Source organism: Rhinatrema bivittatum, chromosome 1 (genome assembly GCF_901001135.1).
Source record: "Rhinatrema bivittatum chromosome 1, aRhiBiv1.1, whole genome shotgun sequence".
NCBI classification, from domain to species: domain Eukaryota; kingdom Metazoa; phylum Chordata; class Amphibia; order Gymnophiona; family Rhinatrematidae; genus Rhinatrema; species Rhinatrema bivittatum.
Genome location: NC_042615.1, coordinates 504,899,447 through 504,918,659, shown reverse-complemented (window position 1 = coordinate 504,918,659; position 19,213 = coordinate 504,899,447). Strand labels below are relative to the sequence as shown.

Genomic DNA, 19,213 nt, shown 5'->3' with positions numbered 1-19,213 from the left:
TATAAATAGAAACATGTAGACAAAAACTGAACTGAAATCCACAAGCCAGACTTATTCAGTGCAATAATGGAAAAATAGAAATACCATTCCTCAAAACAATAAAACCAAGGACTATAAAACAATCAATTATAATAGTAAAAATTTACTAATAAAAAAAATATTTCAGAACAGTTGGGGGCAGATTTTATAACCTGCGCGCACGGCCTACATTTGTGAGTGCTACCCGGCGCGCACAAATCTACCCCCGATTTTATAACACGTGCGTGCAGCCACGCATGTGTTATAAAATCCGGGGTTGGCATGTGCAATGGGGTGCATACTTGTGCACCTTGTGCGCGCCGAGCACTAGGGGAGCCCCGATGGCTTTCCCCATTCCCTCCAAGGCCGCTCCGAAATCGGAGCGGCCTCGGAGGGAACTTTCCTTCCGCTCCCCCCCCACCTTCCCCTCCCTTATCTAACCCACCCCCCAGCCCTACTTAAATCCCCCCCTACCTTTATTTCAGGAGTTACGCCATCCCCCGGCATGGCCACTGTGCCGAAGGACTTGAGACCTCCCCTGGACTGCCCCCGGATCGGCACCCCGCCCCTGCCCCTTTTTCAAAGCCCCGGGACGGTCGCGCACGTTGCCGAGCCTATGCAAAATAGGCTCGGTGCGTGCAGGAGCAGGTTTTCGGGGTTACACGCGTAATTTATGTGCGTAACCCTTTGAAAATCTGCCCCTTGATGAATAGAATAGCCAATAATTAAAAATTAATATAAAATTATATACATTTTCCCAAATATCAATAAAATATTAAAAAAAAAAGCAGACACAACAAAGAACACCCAATAATTAAAACTAATAAGGATAAAAAAAAAATCCCTGCTTTCCTTACCTGGGAACTTTTGGTTTCCAGTCACCCTGAGATTGCAGTGGATTAGTGCATGGGGCAGGGAGGGGGAACTTTCTCCTCTCATATCTACCTTACAAATGGGCTCTGACCGACGGCCCGCAAATGCGCAGTAGAGAGCAGCTCTACCGCGCATGCGCGGGCGAGCACGTCAGTCAGAGCCGAGCGTGCCCAAAAAAAAAATGGTGCTGGGGCCGCAGGAGCGGCGGCGGCAAGGAGTAGCGGCGGCGAGAAGCAGGAGTGGGAGGAGCAGTAGCGGCGCCGTGCGCGCGCGCGGGAGGGACCCCCCCCCGGAGATCTTCCGTCTGCCGGTTGTGGATGATCTGAAAGGGGAGGGGATTGAGAGAGGGGGAGTGACTGAGGAGAGGGAGGAGAGAGTGAGGGGAGGAGAGAGTGAGGGAAGGGGAGGGGGGAGGAGAGAGTGAGGGGGAGGAGAGAGTGAGGGGAAGGGGAGGGGGGAGGAGAGGGAGGAGGGGGGGAGGAGAGGGGAAGGGGAGGGGAGGAGAGAGTGAGGGAGAATGAGGGGGAGGGAGTGGGAAGGAAATGGACCGAAAAAAATTTTTTTAAATGTAGCCCGTTGTTATGGGCTTAACGGCTAGTATATATATATATAGACACACACACACACACAATCTTTCACGTGCTCTAATGCTCTTTCACACACACACACACAGATGCTCTTACACACGCTTGTTCACACACACACATGCTCTCAGACATTCTCTTTCATACACAGATATGCATTGCTCACACACAGCCAACACATGCTTTCTCACGTATGTTGTATCTCCCCCCTTTTCCCCCTTGCAGGTGGATAAGCTCAGCAGGCAGCAGAGCAGAAGTCTCTCATTTTCTCCTACTGCGCCTGTCTTCTTTGCCATCCGTGGCCAGCATGGCCTTCCTTCTTCTTTGCTGCTGGTGAGATGGACTCCACCGGTGGCCAGCATGAGCTCCTTCTCATCTTGCTGCCGGTGGAATAGGCTCTGCTGCTGGCCGGCACGGCCTTCTTCTATTTGCTGCTGCAGTTTGAACTTTGCCGGCAGCCCACAGGGCCTCTTCAGCTTCTCTTCAGCACATCATCTATTTGTGCTGCATGGCTCTTCTTTTACCGTGTTAGATGAGTCTGGTGACAAGGTGAGGCGGCCGCTGGAGGCTCTTTTTGGGTGACAATTTGCCGCCTGAGGCAGCCGCCTCACCCTGCCTCATTATAGAACTGCATCTTTATGTAGGGCACAGTGAGTGTTAGTGGGCCACCAAATACGTGGTGCAACAGGGAGGGGTGAGATAGAGTTCTCCCCTCTCTTTTTTGCTCTTCCATTGCTTGTTGTTGTCCTCCTCCTCCTCCCTACTTCCTCACCTTCTACTTTTTGCAATAACAGCTCTTAGTTAATCCTACCTGGCTCTTGTCTCTCTTTCTGGGCCCCTGGTCAGTAGTGTGCCCTAAACTTCCCACAGCTGGGAAAAGTCTGACTGCTGCAACTTTGGGTCTCCTGCTCTACTAATTGGTCTCCCTCACTCCACTTTCATAACAAACTCATGAGTTACAAAGCTGCTCCTGGAGGAAGGATCGCTGTTTACCGTGGGGATCCCACCTTCCTTCTCTTCACTCAGGGAGAACTTATCAGTATCACTCCAACAAGGGAGATTGACAGAGACCTTGGGTTGGTTTGTAGACAGCTAATCCTTCTTTTAACGAGGACAGGGATTTTGATGGTGTGATAACATCATCGTAAATTAATACCAACCTTACACTGAAATTTAAGTATAGCCTGCTTGGCGTTTGTCTCAGATTGATCAGATATGTCTGATATGGTCTCTCTCTGTTAAAAACTATGCTGCCTCAGCCCCTGTAACCCACTGAATTCAAAGTCCTCCACTATTCTTTCTTCATTAATATCTCTACTAATTTATCCATCACTAAGGTCAGACTAACGCCATATAAATAATGCCCACCTGGAGACCAAGATGGCCACCGAGCTGTAAGGAAGTGAAAGCTGCAGCTCCCGGTGGCTGGCGTTTTCTAGAGTGATTTCTCTTTTTCTATTGATATTTCCTCTGAAATTTACTTTAATTATGCCATACACAAAGAGAAAAGCTCGCTTACGAGATATTTCCTCAACACCTGCTATGGATACCCACCAACCGAGGATCGAAGCAGCTTTCGCCAAGACACGGACGATATATCCAGAAGTTGCAGTCGCTGGGGCCGGTAAGGAGCAGCTGCCGAGCCCCCTGACTTTTGGAACATCTCTGAGCCCGGGTGCTCCAACGATTCTGGACCCACCAAAGGTATTGAGAGAAAATGAAGTCTTTTTTGAAAATGTTCCTGATGGCACTCAATCGTTAACCCCTGGCGTCCAGAGAAGAGCGAAAGAAACATCTGACTCTTCGGAGAACCTAGGAGAGCTGGGTTCCAGGAGCCTTGGAGGACAGGCACAACATCACCCGAAACAGTGTGGAGAAGGTCTAATGGAGGTAGGAACAGTGAAAAATAACATATCCTTAGTCTGTTCTACCCCTACACTTGCACCTTCTTTGGAGGAAATAAGAAATATATTGATATCTATGCAAAAATCTATAAATACGTAGACTGTTACAGTTCAAGAAGCGATTACGAAGACACATATTGCAGAGGAGAAAATGACAAATATGGATATGCAGTTGAATGTAATAGAAGGGAAAGTAAAAGACATTGAGAAAGTTCAAATAAACCTAGTTCAATCTGAAAAAATGTTTGAAAACAAAATGGAGATGCTTGAGAATCAGATGAAGAGAGCAAATTTAAGAATACTAAATTTTCCCAAAACGAAAATGCTATCGCCAATGGACTTGTTTAAAAGTTATCTTTAAATATTTTGAAATATCCAGAAGAAGCAATTCCAGCGATATCAAGTATTTATTATTTGCCACAGCGATTACCATCTGTAGATGCAAACTTCCAACAAGCTAATCAGGAGGATATAAACTTAAACTTAAATTTGACAGATTTTCTAGAGAAGGCTTTCGATATGGATATAACCTCAAGAGCAACTCTGCTTGTGCAATTTTCCTTTATATCAGAAAGAGATAACGTTTTGAAACATTACTTTAGATTTCAAAAGATAAAATTCTATGGACAACCGATCCAAATTTTTCTGGACATACCAGAACAATACAGCTGAAGAGAAAAAAGTTTATTGTAATGAGGGGGGAAGTAACTGATAAAGGGGCAAAATTTATTTTACGTTTTCCTTGTAGATGCATGTTATTCTATAGGGACTCAAAATATGTATTTAATGATCCAGAACAATTGCCTTATTTAGATGCAAATTCATAGTCCTAAGAACCTGCATTAGATAGTTGGGATGATAAAAGGTTAGGAGGAAACCAACAGCTCGGCAATTTAGTTGGATATATATAATTTCCTTATTGAATCTGCTCTATTTCTATTTCTTGGTCTCCTTTAATTTCCTTAAGCAACTACTCAATGTGGATATGACCAGAACAATAGATTTCTTTATTTTTTTATATATTACTGTTTTCTCTTTTATTTCCTTTACTTCTGGACTAAACATATTGTGAAAGTATTTTCTTGTAATAATGTTTAAAATTCAATAATGCCGGTATAGAAAACCTCGAAATAAATAAATAAATAAATAAAAATATAAATAATACATAAATAATGCCCGCCCGCCTACAGCAATACATCTACAAGCTGCCAGGGGGCGCCACGGTACCTTCAGCCTCACACCGGTCATCGCTATTGATCCCTCGGCCCTTCCAGCCTCCATTCCGCCTCTATGGCCACTCCTCTTCCTATAAAGGAGGGGGAAAAAATGACATCCCAAAACCTCTAGCGGCGTGAGGAACGTGGATCAGTCAGTTTAGCTGGGAAGGAGGAACGGGAATCACCTGGCGTTAGAAATTAGGGAAGGAAAGCGTGGCGTGTCTGCTTTTAATTCATTATTCATTTGCTCTCGCGCTCTCTATTGGAGCTCCTCGGTTCTTTAAATCCCTTTCTTCTCCCGCCCCCCCAATCTTGTGGCGGTGGTTGGTACGTTCCGGAGGCGGGTGGAAGGGGAAGGGGTAAGAAAACAAAGATGGCGCAGGCTCTGTCAGAAGAGGAGTTCCAGCGGCTGCAGGTACAGGAAAAAAAAAACAAAACAAAACGGAAAAGCCCGTTTAGGAGCGCGCGGGCGGAAGTAAAGGGCATAGCCCGCGCGCTGAGCGTGAGGACGAGCGGAACGCTCGAGGGGTAAAGCAGAAACTGCCCCGGAGATCTCTTCGTCAGAATAAACGCGAAAGGCGGCAGTGGAGGGGGGGAAGGAGGCAGAAGCATGTGACTGTCATGAGAGGCAGGGATTGGAGCGGCTTGCACGCGCTTTGGCGGGGAGAGTTGTGTTGGGGTGTGTTCACGTCATGCGATATGGGACGACTGTTGTGAAGCGCACGGGTGCTGGCTTTATGATTTGTTTTAATGTCCTAGCCCTCGCCCCCCCCCCATAAAGGGAAAAGTGTGGTTCTTCCTCCCTATAACGTGGGAGGCTCCTATAACGTCATGGGCTGTGCAGTCAGGGTCCGAAAGGGGGTGAGACCTGGGAATTGTGCTGTCAGTGTCCCTATCTGCTCACCCTGTCTTATGAAAAGTGAGGCTCCCAATGTAACCAACAGGGTCCTTCTGGCAACCAGTATTAATGTGGATTAGGGGGTCACCCTTTGACTTCAGACTTTTAGGACAAAGACGTGGTTTTAACCTCATTGCATGTAGGGTCTTAGTTTTGCTTTTCTTAAATGCGATCGGGAAATTTGGAACATTCAGTGGGGTAAAACCAGGGTCCCCGAGGTACCCGGCTCAGTGCAGACTCCTGGGTTTATGCATCCCTGCCAGCAGATGGAGACTGAGGAAATGTAACTGACACTGCTTCCTAATCCCTGTTGCCACCTGCAATTCCTCAGTATTTCTCAGTATTTCTGGATGGTGCATAACCTGCAGTTCTGCAGCCTGGAGAGTTTTCTAGTTTTATGAGCCTTCTTCATGGGGTTTTTAGGTCCTGGTGGCTCCTTCCTTGTTTGGAGGTGGACGAGCGTGATCCGTGGGGTGTAAATCTGGTGGTCCAGGTCCCGCCAATTCTTGAGGCTGCTCAGGTGGCTTTAGGCTCAGGGCAGCTGGTTTTTATTAGTGTGGCTCTGTTTTTTTACATATGGATGATCCTCCTGCAGTGCTGGACAGCTCTGTTTTCCATGCTTAGCCAGTTTTTTGGTGCTTAGTAAAGTTACTTTTTTTTTTTTTTTTTTTAATTAACAGCGATCAGTGCTTGTTGACTTTGCAAGTGCCCAGAGCCTGGGATTTTTTTTGCAGGTTGTGGGCTTGATGACTTCAATGCTAGAGTTGATACCATGGGCTTTTGCACATATGAGACCGCTGCATCGATCTGGAGCTCCCAGATTGGGTAATTCTTAGTACCGATGCCAATCTCTCTGGATGGGGAGCAGTATGTCAGCTACAGTCAGCCCAGGGCACTTGGGTTTGGAAGACATTGGAACAGATTGCGGAGATTAGGGGCAGTGATCCCTGTTCCTCAGGGTGAAAGGGGTATAAGTCGGTATTCTGTTTACTTCGTAGTTCCAAAGAAAGAAGGTGCTCTTAGTCCGATTCTGGACTTGAAGCAGGTAAATGTGGCCCAGGAGGCTCAGAAGCTAATTCTTTGGGCAGAGCAACACTTGGTCCAGATAGCGGCATCATGTATAGCAGGGATTGAAAACGTTCAAGTGGATTTTCTAAATCGCAGTTTCTTAGATCCAGGGGAGTGGGAGTTGTCTGAGACAGCTATGTAGCTCATCCGAGAGAGGTGGGGCTGTCCCTATGTGGATCTAATGGCGACTCATCTCAATGTGAAAGCAGCTCAATTTTACAGCTGAAGGCAAGAGTATGGGGCCAAGCGTTGACGCTCTGGTTCTACCCTGGCCTCGGGAGGTTCTGCTTAACATATTTCCTCCTTGGCTTCTGGTAGGCAATATCTTGATATAGACTACAGTTTTTTCATGGTATGGAATAGACTTGTTGGAAAAGTTTTTTTTTCTAAATTTGTTAAATTGTTATGGGTGTTTTTTTTTTTTTTTTTTTACAAGTTTTGCAAGTGTTTTGTGCTTGGGGTACAGGTCAATACTGTGCAACTGCAGGTGGCACTAGGGACTATAAAGCAGTGTCAGTGAAACTTTCTCTGCCTCCATCTGCTGGCAGGGATGCATAAACTGATCCATGGTACTATGGGAATGAAAATTAGCAGGTAAGAACTAATTTTCCTATGAGATCAACCTGTCCGGAAAATCTGGGTCCAGCTGGCAACCCTAAGAGAGAAGAGAATGTCTTATGGTTTATGGTTTTATTGTTTTTTATATACCGTCACATCGGCAAGGTCTTCAAACAGTTCACAGTCAAATAAAATAGAGAAATACAATCATTAGGGATGTGAATCGTTTTTTGACGATTTAAAATATCGTCCGATATATTTTAAATCGTCAAAAATCGTTAGAGGCGCGATACAATAGGAATTCCCCCAATTTATCGTCAAAAATCGTAAATCGGGGGGAGGGGGAGGGGAAGGGGGAGGGTGGGAAAACCGGCACACTAAAACAACCCTAAAACCCACCCCGACCCTTTAAAATAAATCCCCCACCCTCCCGAACCCCCCCAAAATGTCTTAAATTACCTGGGGTCCAGTTGGGGGGTCCCAGTGTGATCTTCCACTCTCTGGCCACGGGTGCGTCCCCCGACGTCACGAGCGCAGGAGATCGCTCCCGGACCCCCGCTGGACCCCCAGGGACTTTTGGCCAGCTTGGGGGGGCCTCCTGACCCCACAAGACTTGCCAAAAGTCCAGCGGGGGTCCGGGAGCGACCTCCTGCACTCGAATCGTATTGCCGTATTGCAAAATGGCAATACTGCTGGCGCCATTTTGCAATACTCCCGTATTTTGCATTTTGCAATACTCCCGTATTTTGCATTTTGCAATATGATTCGAGTGCAGGAGGTCGCTCCCGGACCCCCGCTGGACTTTTGGCAAGTCTTGTGGGGTCAGGAGGCCCCCCCAAGCTGGCCAAAAGTCCCTGGGGGTCCAGCGGGGGTCCGGGAGCGATCTCCTGCGCTCGTGACGTCTAGGGACAGGAACCAAAATGGTGCCGGCGCTACCTTTGCCCTGTCATATGACAGGGCAAAGGTAGCGCCAGCGCCATTTCTATTAACGCACCCGTGGCCCGAGAGTGGAAGATCACACCGGGACCCCCCCACTGGACCCCAGGTAATTTAAGACATTTTGGGGGGGTTCGGGAGGGTGGGGGATTTATTTTAAAGGGTCGGGGTGGGTTTTAGGGTTGTTTTAGTGTGCCGGTTTTCCCGCCCTCCCCCGATTTACGATTTACACGATTTAAAAAAAAACAAAACCGCGATGATCCGATTCCCTCCCCCCCAAGCCAAAATCGATCGTTAAGACGATCGATCACACGATTCACATCTCTAACAATCATACAATAAATAACAGCTAAAATTAAAAAGATCAATACAAAATGTTACAATTTAGCTGTTAAAAATAGAAATTAAAATGTAAAGTATAACACACATTCGTAAAATTATTAAGATCACATAAAACACACTTCATTATTAATATCATATCTAAAAAAACCCAAGAGGAAACAGAAATTATTATGGCTGTGTGCCTGTTTCCCGTCGATAGCAGGGCTGAATTAGCCATGCTGTCATGGGATCTGTCAATCAGGTCCGGGAGGCGGAGCTTGATAAAGCAGAGGTTAGATTTTTGTATCCTCGGCGGCTGCGCATGGGTTCCCACGCAGGAAGTACAGATTCTCCTCAGTCTGTTTTTTCCGCACGCGGGATCACACGCGGAGCTGACATTCTCCTCATGTCGAAATCAGGGTTCAAACGCTGCCGCTGCAATCGGGTAATGTCAGTCACTGACGGTCATGACCGGTGTTACCGTTGCCTCGGTAGCTCCCACGACGTTCCAAACTGTGAACATTGTTCGAAAATGTCGCCGAGGGCCAAACGGCAGAGGGCCTATCGTTTACGAGAACTCCTAAGCACTTCGGAGCCGTCGGAGGCCCACTCTTCACCGGGACCGGTGAAGAGACTGAAATACTCAGCACCAAGAGCTTCATCGGACACCTCGAGGCCCAGAGACATCCAGGTACAAGGGGAACAGGGCTCTGTTGCCACTAACCTCAGCAGATCTTCCAGTCACTCAACTTCCAGCCGGGACTCGAGACGGGGAAGATCACCACGCCTTACGCACAAACATAAACCGCGTACATCGGCGCAGTCATCCGAGCCGTATGAGGCGGCGTAAAACGACGCTGGAGAGAGCAGTACGCCACGCGGCGCCGATATCGCCGCATCGCACGGCGCAGAAATCTTCGCGCCATAAGGAGTGTCCAGTGACGCTGGAACCTCCACGTCCTGTGACACTGGAACCAGCAGGCCAATCGGCACAGGACTCGTCCCGTCATAAAACACCGCGCCCTACGGCGCCGAAACGCCGCGCCATGCGGCGCCGGAAACACCACATCATGCGGAGCCAGAAACTTCCCGATATACGGCGCTGGGAGAAACGCTGCATATGGCACAAGAAACATAGTGCCATTCGGCGCCGGAAGCACCACGTCATGCAGCGCCGGCACATTCAGGAGGGCAAGTGGCACCGCAATCATCCCAACGGAAATCAATATTTATTTTATTTATTTAAAAAGCTTTTATATACCGGAATTTATCTGGCTGCCTTCATTCCGGTTTACAGATACAACAACTTAATACATTTGGGAGTAACTGACATCAAACAGGAAAACTGACATCAAACGAGATTAAAGAAACAAGAGACATCAAACAAGTTAAAAATCAACATCAAAAATGCATCTTGGATAATTTATCAACTATGTTAAGTGATGATGAGAAGGGCATGGAGTATAGTCCGGATTATGATATAGCGTAAGGCGGCGAGTATTAAAGGTAGATGAATCTATGAAAAAAATGATTATTATGAGCTTGAGAGAAGGTGTATAGTATTGTCCTGACGGTACATTAATGGTTTAAAACGACCTCTATGATGATATTCTTGATATTGCGGTTATAAAATTGACTGTGGTTAGGTGATGGATGTTATGAGTGGTTAGCCAATTCCATCTTTGAAGGTTTGTCTGAAGATCCATGTTTTGAGTTCTTTCTTGAAAGTTTTGGTGTTCTTTGAGAACTAAGGTATTCCGGTAGTGAGTTCCAGAGTTTAGGTCCTGCTATGGAGATGGCTCTGTTTCTTATGTAGGATAGCTTAGCTAGAGGTAGTGATGGGACGTTTAGCTGTACTTTTCTCGAGGTTCTTGTAGTGCGTTGTGATCTGTGTTTTTTTATGATGTTATCTAGGGCGGTGTTTTCAGTTTTGTATATTGTATTGTGTAAGATAGTATTTTGAATTCGATTCTTTTCTCTACTGGAAGCCAGTGGAGATTGTAGAGTACAGGGGTGATGTGGTCTGATTTTCTTTTGCCAGAGAGGACTCTGGCTGCCGTGTTCTGTAGAAGTTGTAGTGGTTTTAAGGTTGTTTTTGGGAGTCCAATCAGGAGTGAATTGCAGTAGTCAAGGCTGGTGAATATAAGTTGTTGTAAGACGGTTCTAAAATCTTTGTGGTGAAGCAGTGGTTTTAAGTGTTTAAGGATTTGAAGTTTGTGGAAGCCCTCTTGTTTTCATTGCGATGTGCTTTTTGTAGTTTAGTTCAGTGTCTATCCATATACCGAGGTCTTTTACGTTGTCCTTTAGTTGTATGCAGATGTTGTCTATATGAATGGAGTGGTTGCTTTTTAATTCAGAGTTTTTTCTTTCTATCAGAAGGCATTCGGTTTTGGACATGTTTAGGCATAGCTTCAGATGGTTTAACATGTTTCTTATTGATTTGAGGTGAGAGGCTGCTAGTTTCAATGCCTATTCGATAGTGGAGGTTGTTGGTATAAGGAGTTGGATATCGTCGGTGTACATGTAATATGTAATGCCTAGACCTGAGATAAGTTGGCAGAGTGGAAGTAGGTAAATGTTAAAGAGTATAGCCGAGAGGGCAGATCCTTGTGGAACTCCGGTTTCAAGAGGGATGGCATCTGAAGAGTTGTTATTGAAGTTGACTTTGAAGTATCTGTTTCTGAGGAAGGATGTAAACCAGTCAAGTGTTTTGCCTGAGAGGCCGATGTTGGCTAGTCTTGATATTAGACTATTGTGGTCGACTGTGTCGAATGCGGCGGATAGGTCAAGAAGAATTAGTATATGGCTTAACTTGTTGTCAAAACCTCTTAATATATTATTTGATAAGTTGAGTTAGCAGGGTTTCGGTGCTGTGGTTTTTCCTGAAGCCATGTTGTGTGGGGTGAAGGATGTTGTTGGTTTCGAGGTGTTCAATGAGTTGTTTCAGGGCTGCTTTCTCAGTCAATTTTGCGAGTAAGGGTAGGTTTGAAATAGGACGGTAGTTGTTCAGGTCGTCTGGGTCTAAGCTTTTCTTCTTTAGTACTGGTTTGATCATTGCAGTTTTTAATATGTCTGGTAGTACACCTTCTTCAAGAGATTTATTTATAATTGCTGCTATAGTTGGGGCTACGGTGTGTGCTATTTCTTTTAATTCTCTTGTTGGTATTATGTCTAGGTCATGGCGTGCTGGGTTGATTTTTCTTACATTTTTTCTATTACTGTTGTTGAGATTGGCTCGAAGTTGGACCAAGGTGTTATGTTTGTGGTGGCTATTTGGTCTTCAGTGATCGAGGATTTGTTTATGGTACTGGTTATTTTGCCTACTTTGTTTTTGAAAAACATGGCGAGGTCTTGGCTTAAGATTTTGGTTTCTGATGTTGGGGTGTTGATGTTTTCGGATATGAGGTTGTTTACTATGTTATATAGAGATTTGGTGTTATTGGTGGAGTTTTTGATTTTTTGACTATAGTAGTCACGCTTTGTGTCGTGAATCATTTTTTTGTAGGTGGCGAGGGACATTTGTTTTTTTGCCAGACTTTTTCTAAGATTGGATTTCGAGGCCCTTAGTTGTGAGTTGAACCATGGGTTGAGCTTTTCTTTGTTGTTCTTTATCTGTTTTATTTTCTCGGGGTTTATGTTGTTAGCCGTCTCTTCAGTAAGTTGGAACCAAGATTGAATGGCATTGTTTATGTTGGAGAGATCAAGACTTGCTAGTTGTTTTTCGAGTTCTAGTTGGAGAGTCTCGCGTTGGAAAGGTGGCCGGAATTTGAAGGTTGGAGATTCATTTGTTTTTGATATGCTATTGATGTATGTTTGTGTGTTGCATTGAAGTAGGTAGTGGTCAGACCATGGAACTGGTGAGTATGTTATTGACGTTTCTAAGAAGAAGTGATTCGTGAAAATCAGGTCTAGGGTGTGACCTGCTTTGTGTGTGGGGTTGTTCACTTGTTGGTTGAGGTTAAAGCTTGCTAGCATGTCAATCATGGTTTGGCAGTTTTGTGATCTGGGGCTGGTGTCCATGTGGAGATTGAAGTCTCCAAGTTTGATTGTAGGCTTTTTCGTGTTGATGTTTGTTATTAGGAATTCTAAAAGGGGGGAGATTTCGTTATCAAGGAGTTTGGGGGGGCAGTATACTAGGTATATTTGCAGGTTTTCTGAGACAAAGTGGGATATTTCGTATTGTCTCGGGAGAGTGTGTGGAATCATTTTCATTGAGAAATGTTTTTTTATGATCAGGAGTAATCCTCCGCCTCTGCGGTATTTACGAGGGACTGAGAATATGTCGTAAGAATTGTTGTTAAGTTGGTTTGTTATTACGTGGTCTGTATTTTTAAACCAGGTTTATGTTACGGCGATGAAGTCAGGGTTTTTTTCTTGAAGAATGTCTGATATTAACATAAATTTTTTGGTTAAGGATTGGGCGTTTATAAGGATGAAGGTGAGATAGAACATGTTTGTAATGTATTTCTTGAGTGGGATGTTTATCAGGTATCTGTGTCTTTTCAAATGAGATGTTGGGAGTGGTGGACATATTTGAGGTGGTTGGTGGTTGTGAGGTGATTGTTTCTCGTTCAGATCTCAGTGTTTTGGTTTATTTTCTTGAGGCGAGGGAGGAGAGATGGGAGATGAGTGCAGGAGGGGGCAGGATTATTGCTGGTTGGGAGTTTGAGGAGGCTGGTTGAGTGCTGGATGAGTGTTGGTCGAGTGCTGGATGATTGCTGGTTGAGGCTAGATGAATGCTGGATGATTGCTGGTCGAGGTTGAGTGAATGCTGGAAGGATGTTTGTATCAACTACACACAAGACAATACCGCCTAAAACGGGGTCGTTTGTGATGGTTCCTACAGGAAAGAGATCAGAGTTATATTCCTTGTCAGGAACAACGGTTTCCGTTACACTAGATGAAAATCGCAAGCGCAAACAACAACATAATAAAAAGTCTACTACAAGTGACTCTAGACACTGGAAATCCAGTTCTTCTCCTCACAATTCAAGGAGGACCCATAGCTCATCCGAGTCTCATACTCGCCACCACAAACGGAAACGAACCCAAGAACCACACAGTCGTCCTGCTCTCAAACATCACAAAGCCACGGACATTAGTCCTTCCACGTCTAGGTCGTCATTACCGTCTCATCGACGGGATCATGATTCGCCCATCTGCCTCACGTCGTCTCAGGCGTCTCCATCGCGAACCAGTGCATCGGAACTACCGGAGGATGTTTCTACATCTCGGAAGGATCAACACGATCAGAGACCAACTAACCCGCCTATGCCGCAGGCTACCAAAGATGCTTTTTGGCAATTATCACAGTCCCTGGCAGGGTTTTATGAAGCATTAGAAACATCATTTGCTATAGGCAAACATCCGTCAGAGTCAAAACAGGAACCGGGGGTTTCGGCACCGATAGACGACACAGGCGACAAACCTTCCTCACTTACGGAACCAAATCCACAACATTCGCCTACTCGTTCTGTTTCACAGGATGACTCCTCTGAATCACCCACCTCATCAACTGGGTTTCCCTCAGACACACCAGAAGGCCAACAGGAACCTTATTCCCCACCTGAGGATCTTTCATATCCCAGGTTTTTGGAGAAGATAGGGAACATCCTCCATTTACAGATTCAAAAGGAGCCTGACCCCAGAGCGGAAACCCTGGGTTTATTAAAAATCTTTGATGTTCCCGGTGAGCCTACGACTCTGCCACCCCACGATTTACTTCATTGTCTACTCTTGAAATCGTGGGAAACTCCACAAACAATACAGGCAGTGTCAAGGAAATCGGACATCAAATTCCGAATCAGAAAAGAAGTTCCTTATGCATTCCCACAACTACAACATGAGTCCGTAGTAGTGGAGTCTGCAATGCAAAGGTTTAAAAAACCTAAAGTACATGCAACTTATCCACCAAATAAGGACCACAAATACCTAGATGAGGTGGGACGAAAGATCTACCAGAATGCCATGCTCACCACACTCATCATGCATCACCAATTTTACATGGTGCAATACATGTACGACTGCATTCAAGCGACAAAGGGCTTGCTTTCAACCACGGGAGAACAATTACCTCAAACCCTGCACGACATGGAAGAGTGCTCTAGGCACCTCCTCTACTCCGTTTATGAGGGCATGGAGACCTCTTCAAGAGCTTCCGCAACAGCCATAGCAGCACGCAAGACGGCGTGGCTCCGTTCCAGTTCTATCAGAGAAGATGTCCATGAAAAACTGGCTAATCTGCCCTGTACAGGGGAAAACCTGTTTGGCACAAAGCTGCAGGAAACAGTTGGTAAACTCAAGGATGAGGCGTTAGCGGTACAATCGTTGCAAACGCAATCAATCTACCATTCCACTAAGCGATTCTACCCATACCCGCGTAAATCGTCCTATGGACATCGACCTTTCAGATCATACCAGGGATACCGTTCTCAGTCGTACCCGACATAGAGGCAACAACCTCACCAACAATCATCACATCTTCCTCAAAGAGGCAAGCCGCGTACCCAACGTCAACAAAGCCAACAACTATCGACGGCCCCTAAGCCTACCCAGTCTTTTTGAGCCTGAAGCCACCATCGCACCATGTACCAACACCAGGGAGAATCCAGTCGTGTTTTTCGGTTTGGAAACAAATAACATCAGACCAATGGGTGCTGGACATTGTGAGGCAGGGGTATTGTCTTCAATTTCGAATGAAACCGCAACTACCTCAGTTTCCTTCCTTACGGACGGCACGGGATCAACCACAACTCGAGCAGGAGATCTTGCACCTATGTCAGGAAAAGGCCATTGCACTACTAGCCAAGAACAACCACAATCGAGGTTTTTATTTTATTCCCCGTACTTCTTGATCCTCAAGAAATCGGGAGGCCTAAGACCCATCTTAGATCTACGGGAACTCAACAAATTCCTGATCAAGGAAAAATTCAAGATGGTATCCCTGAAGTCAATTCTACCCCTACTACAGCCCAACGATTGGATGTGTTCCATCGACCTGAAGGATGCATATACCCACATTCCAATCCACCCTTCCTCTTGGCGGTACCTATGCTTTCACTACAAACACCAGCATTACCAGTACAGGGTACTCCCTTTTGGGCTATCAGCTGCACCCAGAGTATTCACCAAGTGCATGGTAGTGGTGGTGGCTCACCTCAGACAACAAGGGATGACAATCTTCCCTTACCTAGACTGGCTTGTTGTGGCTCTGACCCAGGATCTGCTCCACAGTCAACTCAGTCAAATTCTTCTATGCTTGCAACAATTGGGATTAGTGGTCAACTTCCAGAAGTCTCACCTGCAACCGACACAACAGCTGCAATTCATAGGAGCGTATCTGGATACCACTCAATCCAGAGCATATCTGCCACAGGACAGGCAAATACAGCTGCGACAGCGATTGCAGAACTTGCTGCCGAAACCATCCACGTCAGCAAGACAAGTCCTGGTCGTTCTCGGGCACATGGCAGCAGCCAATTTTCTAGTTCCAAATACCAGGTTACACATGCGACGACTACAGTGGGGACTCAAATGACAGTGGAAGCAACACTTTCAGCCCCTCACACAACCAATTGTCATCACCACAGAAATGAGGAAGGACATATCTTGGTGGCTCCTTCCGTCCACACTTACGAAAGGAGCCTTGTTCCGATCGCCCATCCACAATTCAGTCCTAACTACAGACGCCTCACGGAAAGGCTGGGGGGCGCATCTAGAGATATACAAGACACAAGGTCTGTGGTCCGTAACAGAACAAACGATGCAAATCGACTTGTTGGAACTTCGAGCAATTCGCAACACTCTGCAAGCCTTTCAACAATTTCTAAAGGGCCGCAGAGTCATGGTCTACACCAGGGGTCAGGAACCTTTTTGGCTGAGAGAGCCATAAACGCCACATATTTTAAAATGTAATTCCATGAGAGCCATACAATATGTTTAAAACTAAATATAAGTAAATGTGTGCATTTTATGTAAGATCACACTTTTAAAGTACAATAAGTCTCTGAAAATATTACACCAGGCCTTAAGACACCAATACATCTCCTATTAGGAAAACGGACCAAGCCAGGCTGCTATAGAGTCCTACACAGAAACAACACACCAGCAGAAAACCTCACCTGAATCACGTGCTGTCCCTCACCTAACATAGAATAAAGAGACCAAAACGCATAACAAGAAGCATGCAGAAAAAACTGAATTGGAAACTGCAACAAGCCAGAGTCTCTGTATGCAGTGTAACAAAGGAAAAAAGAAACATCACCCATCCTTATAAAACAAATCAAGAAATATAAAATCATCAGCAGTAAAACTGTACTAACAAAAAGAACATATTTCGAAACAGCTAATGAGTGGAATATCCAATAATTAAAAACACATATAAAACATTTCCAGATACCAACAAAATATTTCAAAATAGCAGACACAAAGACCCAGTAATGAAAAATAATAAGGATACAAAAATTTTTTTGCTCTGCATACCTGGGAACGTTTGATATCCAGGTGTCCTGAGATTGTTCTGAATTAGCAGGAGGTGGGGTGGTTTGCTTGGAACTTTCTCCTCTCTGTCATATTCCAGCGCTCTCTCTCACACTAGCTCTCAATGACACACCTATACACACATGCTCTCAGTACTCACATATACACATGTTTTTTCTCACTCACTTATATAGGCTCTTAATTACACATTTACACACATGCTGTCTATCTTTTCACGCTTACACACACACACAGGCTTTCAATCACATAAATACATGCTGTCTTTTTCTCTCACACACAGACTCTCATTCACATGCTTACAAACATGTCCTCTCTTTCTCTCATTTACACACAGGCTCTCAATCACATACTCACATGCTCCCTCACCTAAATCAGCTCTCAATCACACACAGACACACATGGTCTCTCGCTCTCTCATTTAAACACAGGCTCTCAATCACATACTCACATGCTCCATCACCTAAACCAGCTCTCAATCACACACAGACACACATGATCTCTCTCTTACTTATACACACAGGCTCTTAATCATACATACACATGATCTCTCTCACACACAAAGGATCTCAATCATACACACATACTCTTTCACACAAACAGGTTTTCAATCACAAACTTACACATACAGGTTCCCAATGGTAAACTTACATTCATGCTCTCTCTCTCTCTCTCACAGGCAGGCTCTCAATCACAGACATACTCTCTTTCACATGTACAGGCTCTTAATCATTCACATACATGCAATCTCTCACTCACACACACACACACACACACACACACAGGCCCCCCCCCGCGGCCCGGAAGAGGAAGTGGAGAGTATCGGGTGAGTGCGCGGCAAGAAGAGGCCACGCTAGTGCGCTCGGCATCGGCCCGAAGAAAAGAAGACTGCAGCGCGACTCGGAGGAAAATGAAGAGGTTCAACCGCGGCCGATGGGACTCCGCCTCCGCGAGGGCTGAAAATGAAGAGGTTAGCGTTGGGAGGCTGCTGCTGCTGCCGCGAGTTCCCGGGGTGGGGGTGGGGGAGAGAGAGAGTGAATGAGCGAGCAAGCATGTGTGTTTGCTCGCTCATTCACTCTCTCTCTCCCCCACCCCGGGAACTCGCGGCAGCAGCAGCAGCCTCCCAACGCTAACCTCTTCATTTTCAGCCCTCGCGGAGGCGGAGTCCCATCGGCCGCGGTTGAACCTCTTCATTTTCCTCCGAGCCGCGCTGCAGTCTTCTTTTCTTCGGGCCGATGCCGAGCGCACTAGCGTGGCCTCTTCTTGCCGCGCAGGCACCCGATATTCTTCACTTCCTCTTCCGGGCCGCGAGGGGGAGGGGCGAAGAGAGCACGCCGGCGCCGCTGACTCCAGCTGTCCTGCCGCGTTCCGCCCGGGCTGACAGCATTTTAAGCCCGGGCGGAGGAGGACCGGGGAGCAGCTGGGTCAGTGGGAAAGTGTGGCGACTGTCTGCGAGCCAGATGCAGCCCTCAAAAGAGCCATATCTGGCTCGCGAGCCATGGGTTCCCGACCCCTGGTCTACACGGACAATCAAGTGGCGATGTTCTACATCAACAAGCAAGGAGTTTCGGGCTCTTGGACCCTATGCAAGGAAACACTATTCATCTTCCAGTTTGCACACCAACATTGCATACATCTACCCGGCATCACGAACGCGAGAGCGGACAGGTTAAGTCGCATCTTCCATCCCCACGAATGGTCCCTCAATTCGGAGGTGGCGCTCCGTATATTCAACAGATGGGGGATGCCATCGATAGACCTATTTGCGACGGAAAGCAACACACAACTTCCCAGTTTCTGTTCCATATGTCCCAGCAAATTCCGAATAGCTCAGGACGCCTTCCTCATCCCGTGGTCGTCAGGTCTGCTTATACGCCTTTCCTCCCATACCCCTGATCACCAGGACAATTCAGAAATGCATAGCGGACAAGGCTCAATTGATTCTCATCGCCCCGGCCTGGCCACGACAGCCATGGTACAGCTACCTCCTACACTTATCCAGCGACACCCCAATTCGCCTTCCACATCGGCCGGATCTCCTGTTGCAGGAACAGGGAATTCTTCTACATCCGCTACATTTCTCCCTCCACTTAACAGCGTGGAGATTGACAGGTGGCTACTGATAGAACAAAAAGTATCCCACAATGCCCAACTTATTCTGCTGGAATCAAGGAAACCCTCCACTCGACAAAATTACCATTACAAGTGGAGAAGGTATACCACATGGTGTATATCCAAACATATATCACCCATAGATTGTACACCACAACAGTTGTTGGACTATCTCCATACTTTATATGATAAAGGCTTAGCCACGGCTTCTATTCGAGTTCACCTCAG

At 46.2% G+C, this 19,213-nt stretch overlaps 1 protein-coding gene across 2 annotated transcripts in view; it reads left to right on the top strand.

Moving 5' to 3' along the window:
* Nucleotides 1-4,693: 4,693 nt before the first annotated feature.
* The window catches only part of GRIPAP1 (GRIP1 associated protein 1), a 364,281-nt gene continuing 349,761 nt past the window's right edge, over nt 4,694-19,213 (top strand). Inside the window, exon 1 of one of the 2 annotated variants that reach the window (XM_029610458.1) lies at nt 4,694-5,011. In XM_029610458.1, the coding sequence (XP_029466318.1) occupies nt 4,970-5,011 (42 nt within the window). In that variant the 5' untranslated portion in view covers nt 4,694-4,969. The remainder of the gene's footprint in view (nt 5,012-19,213) is intronic. The other variant, XM_029610468.1, reaches the window with a different exon arrangement.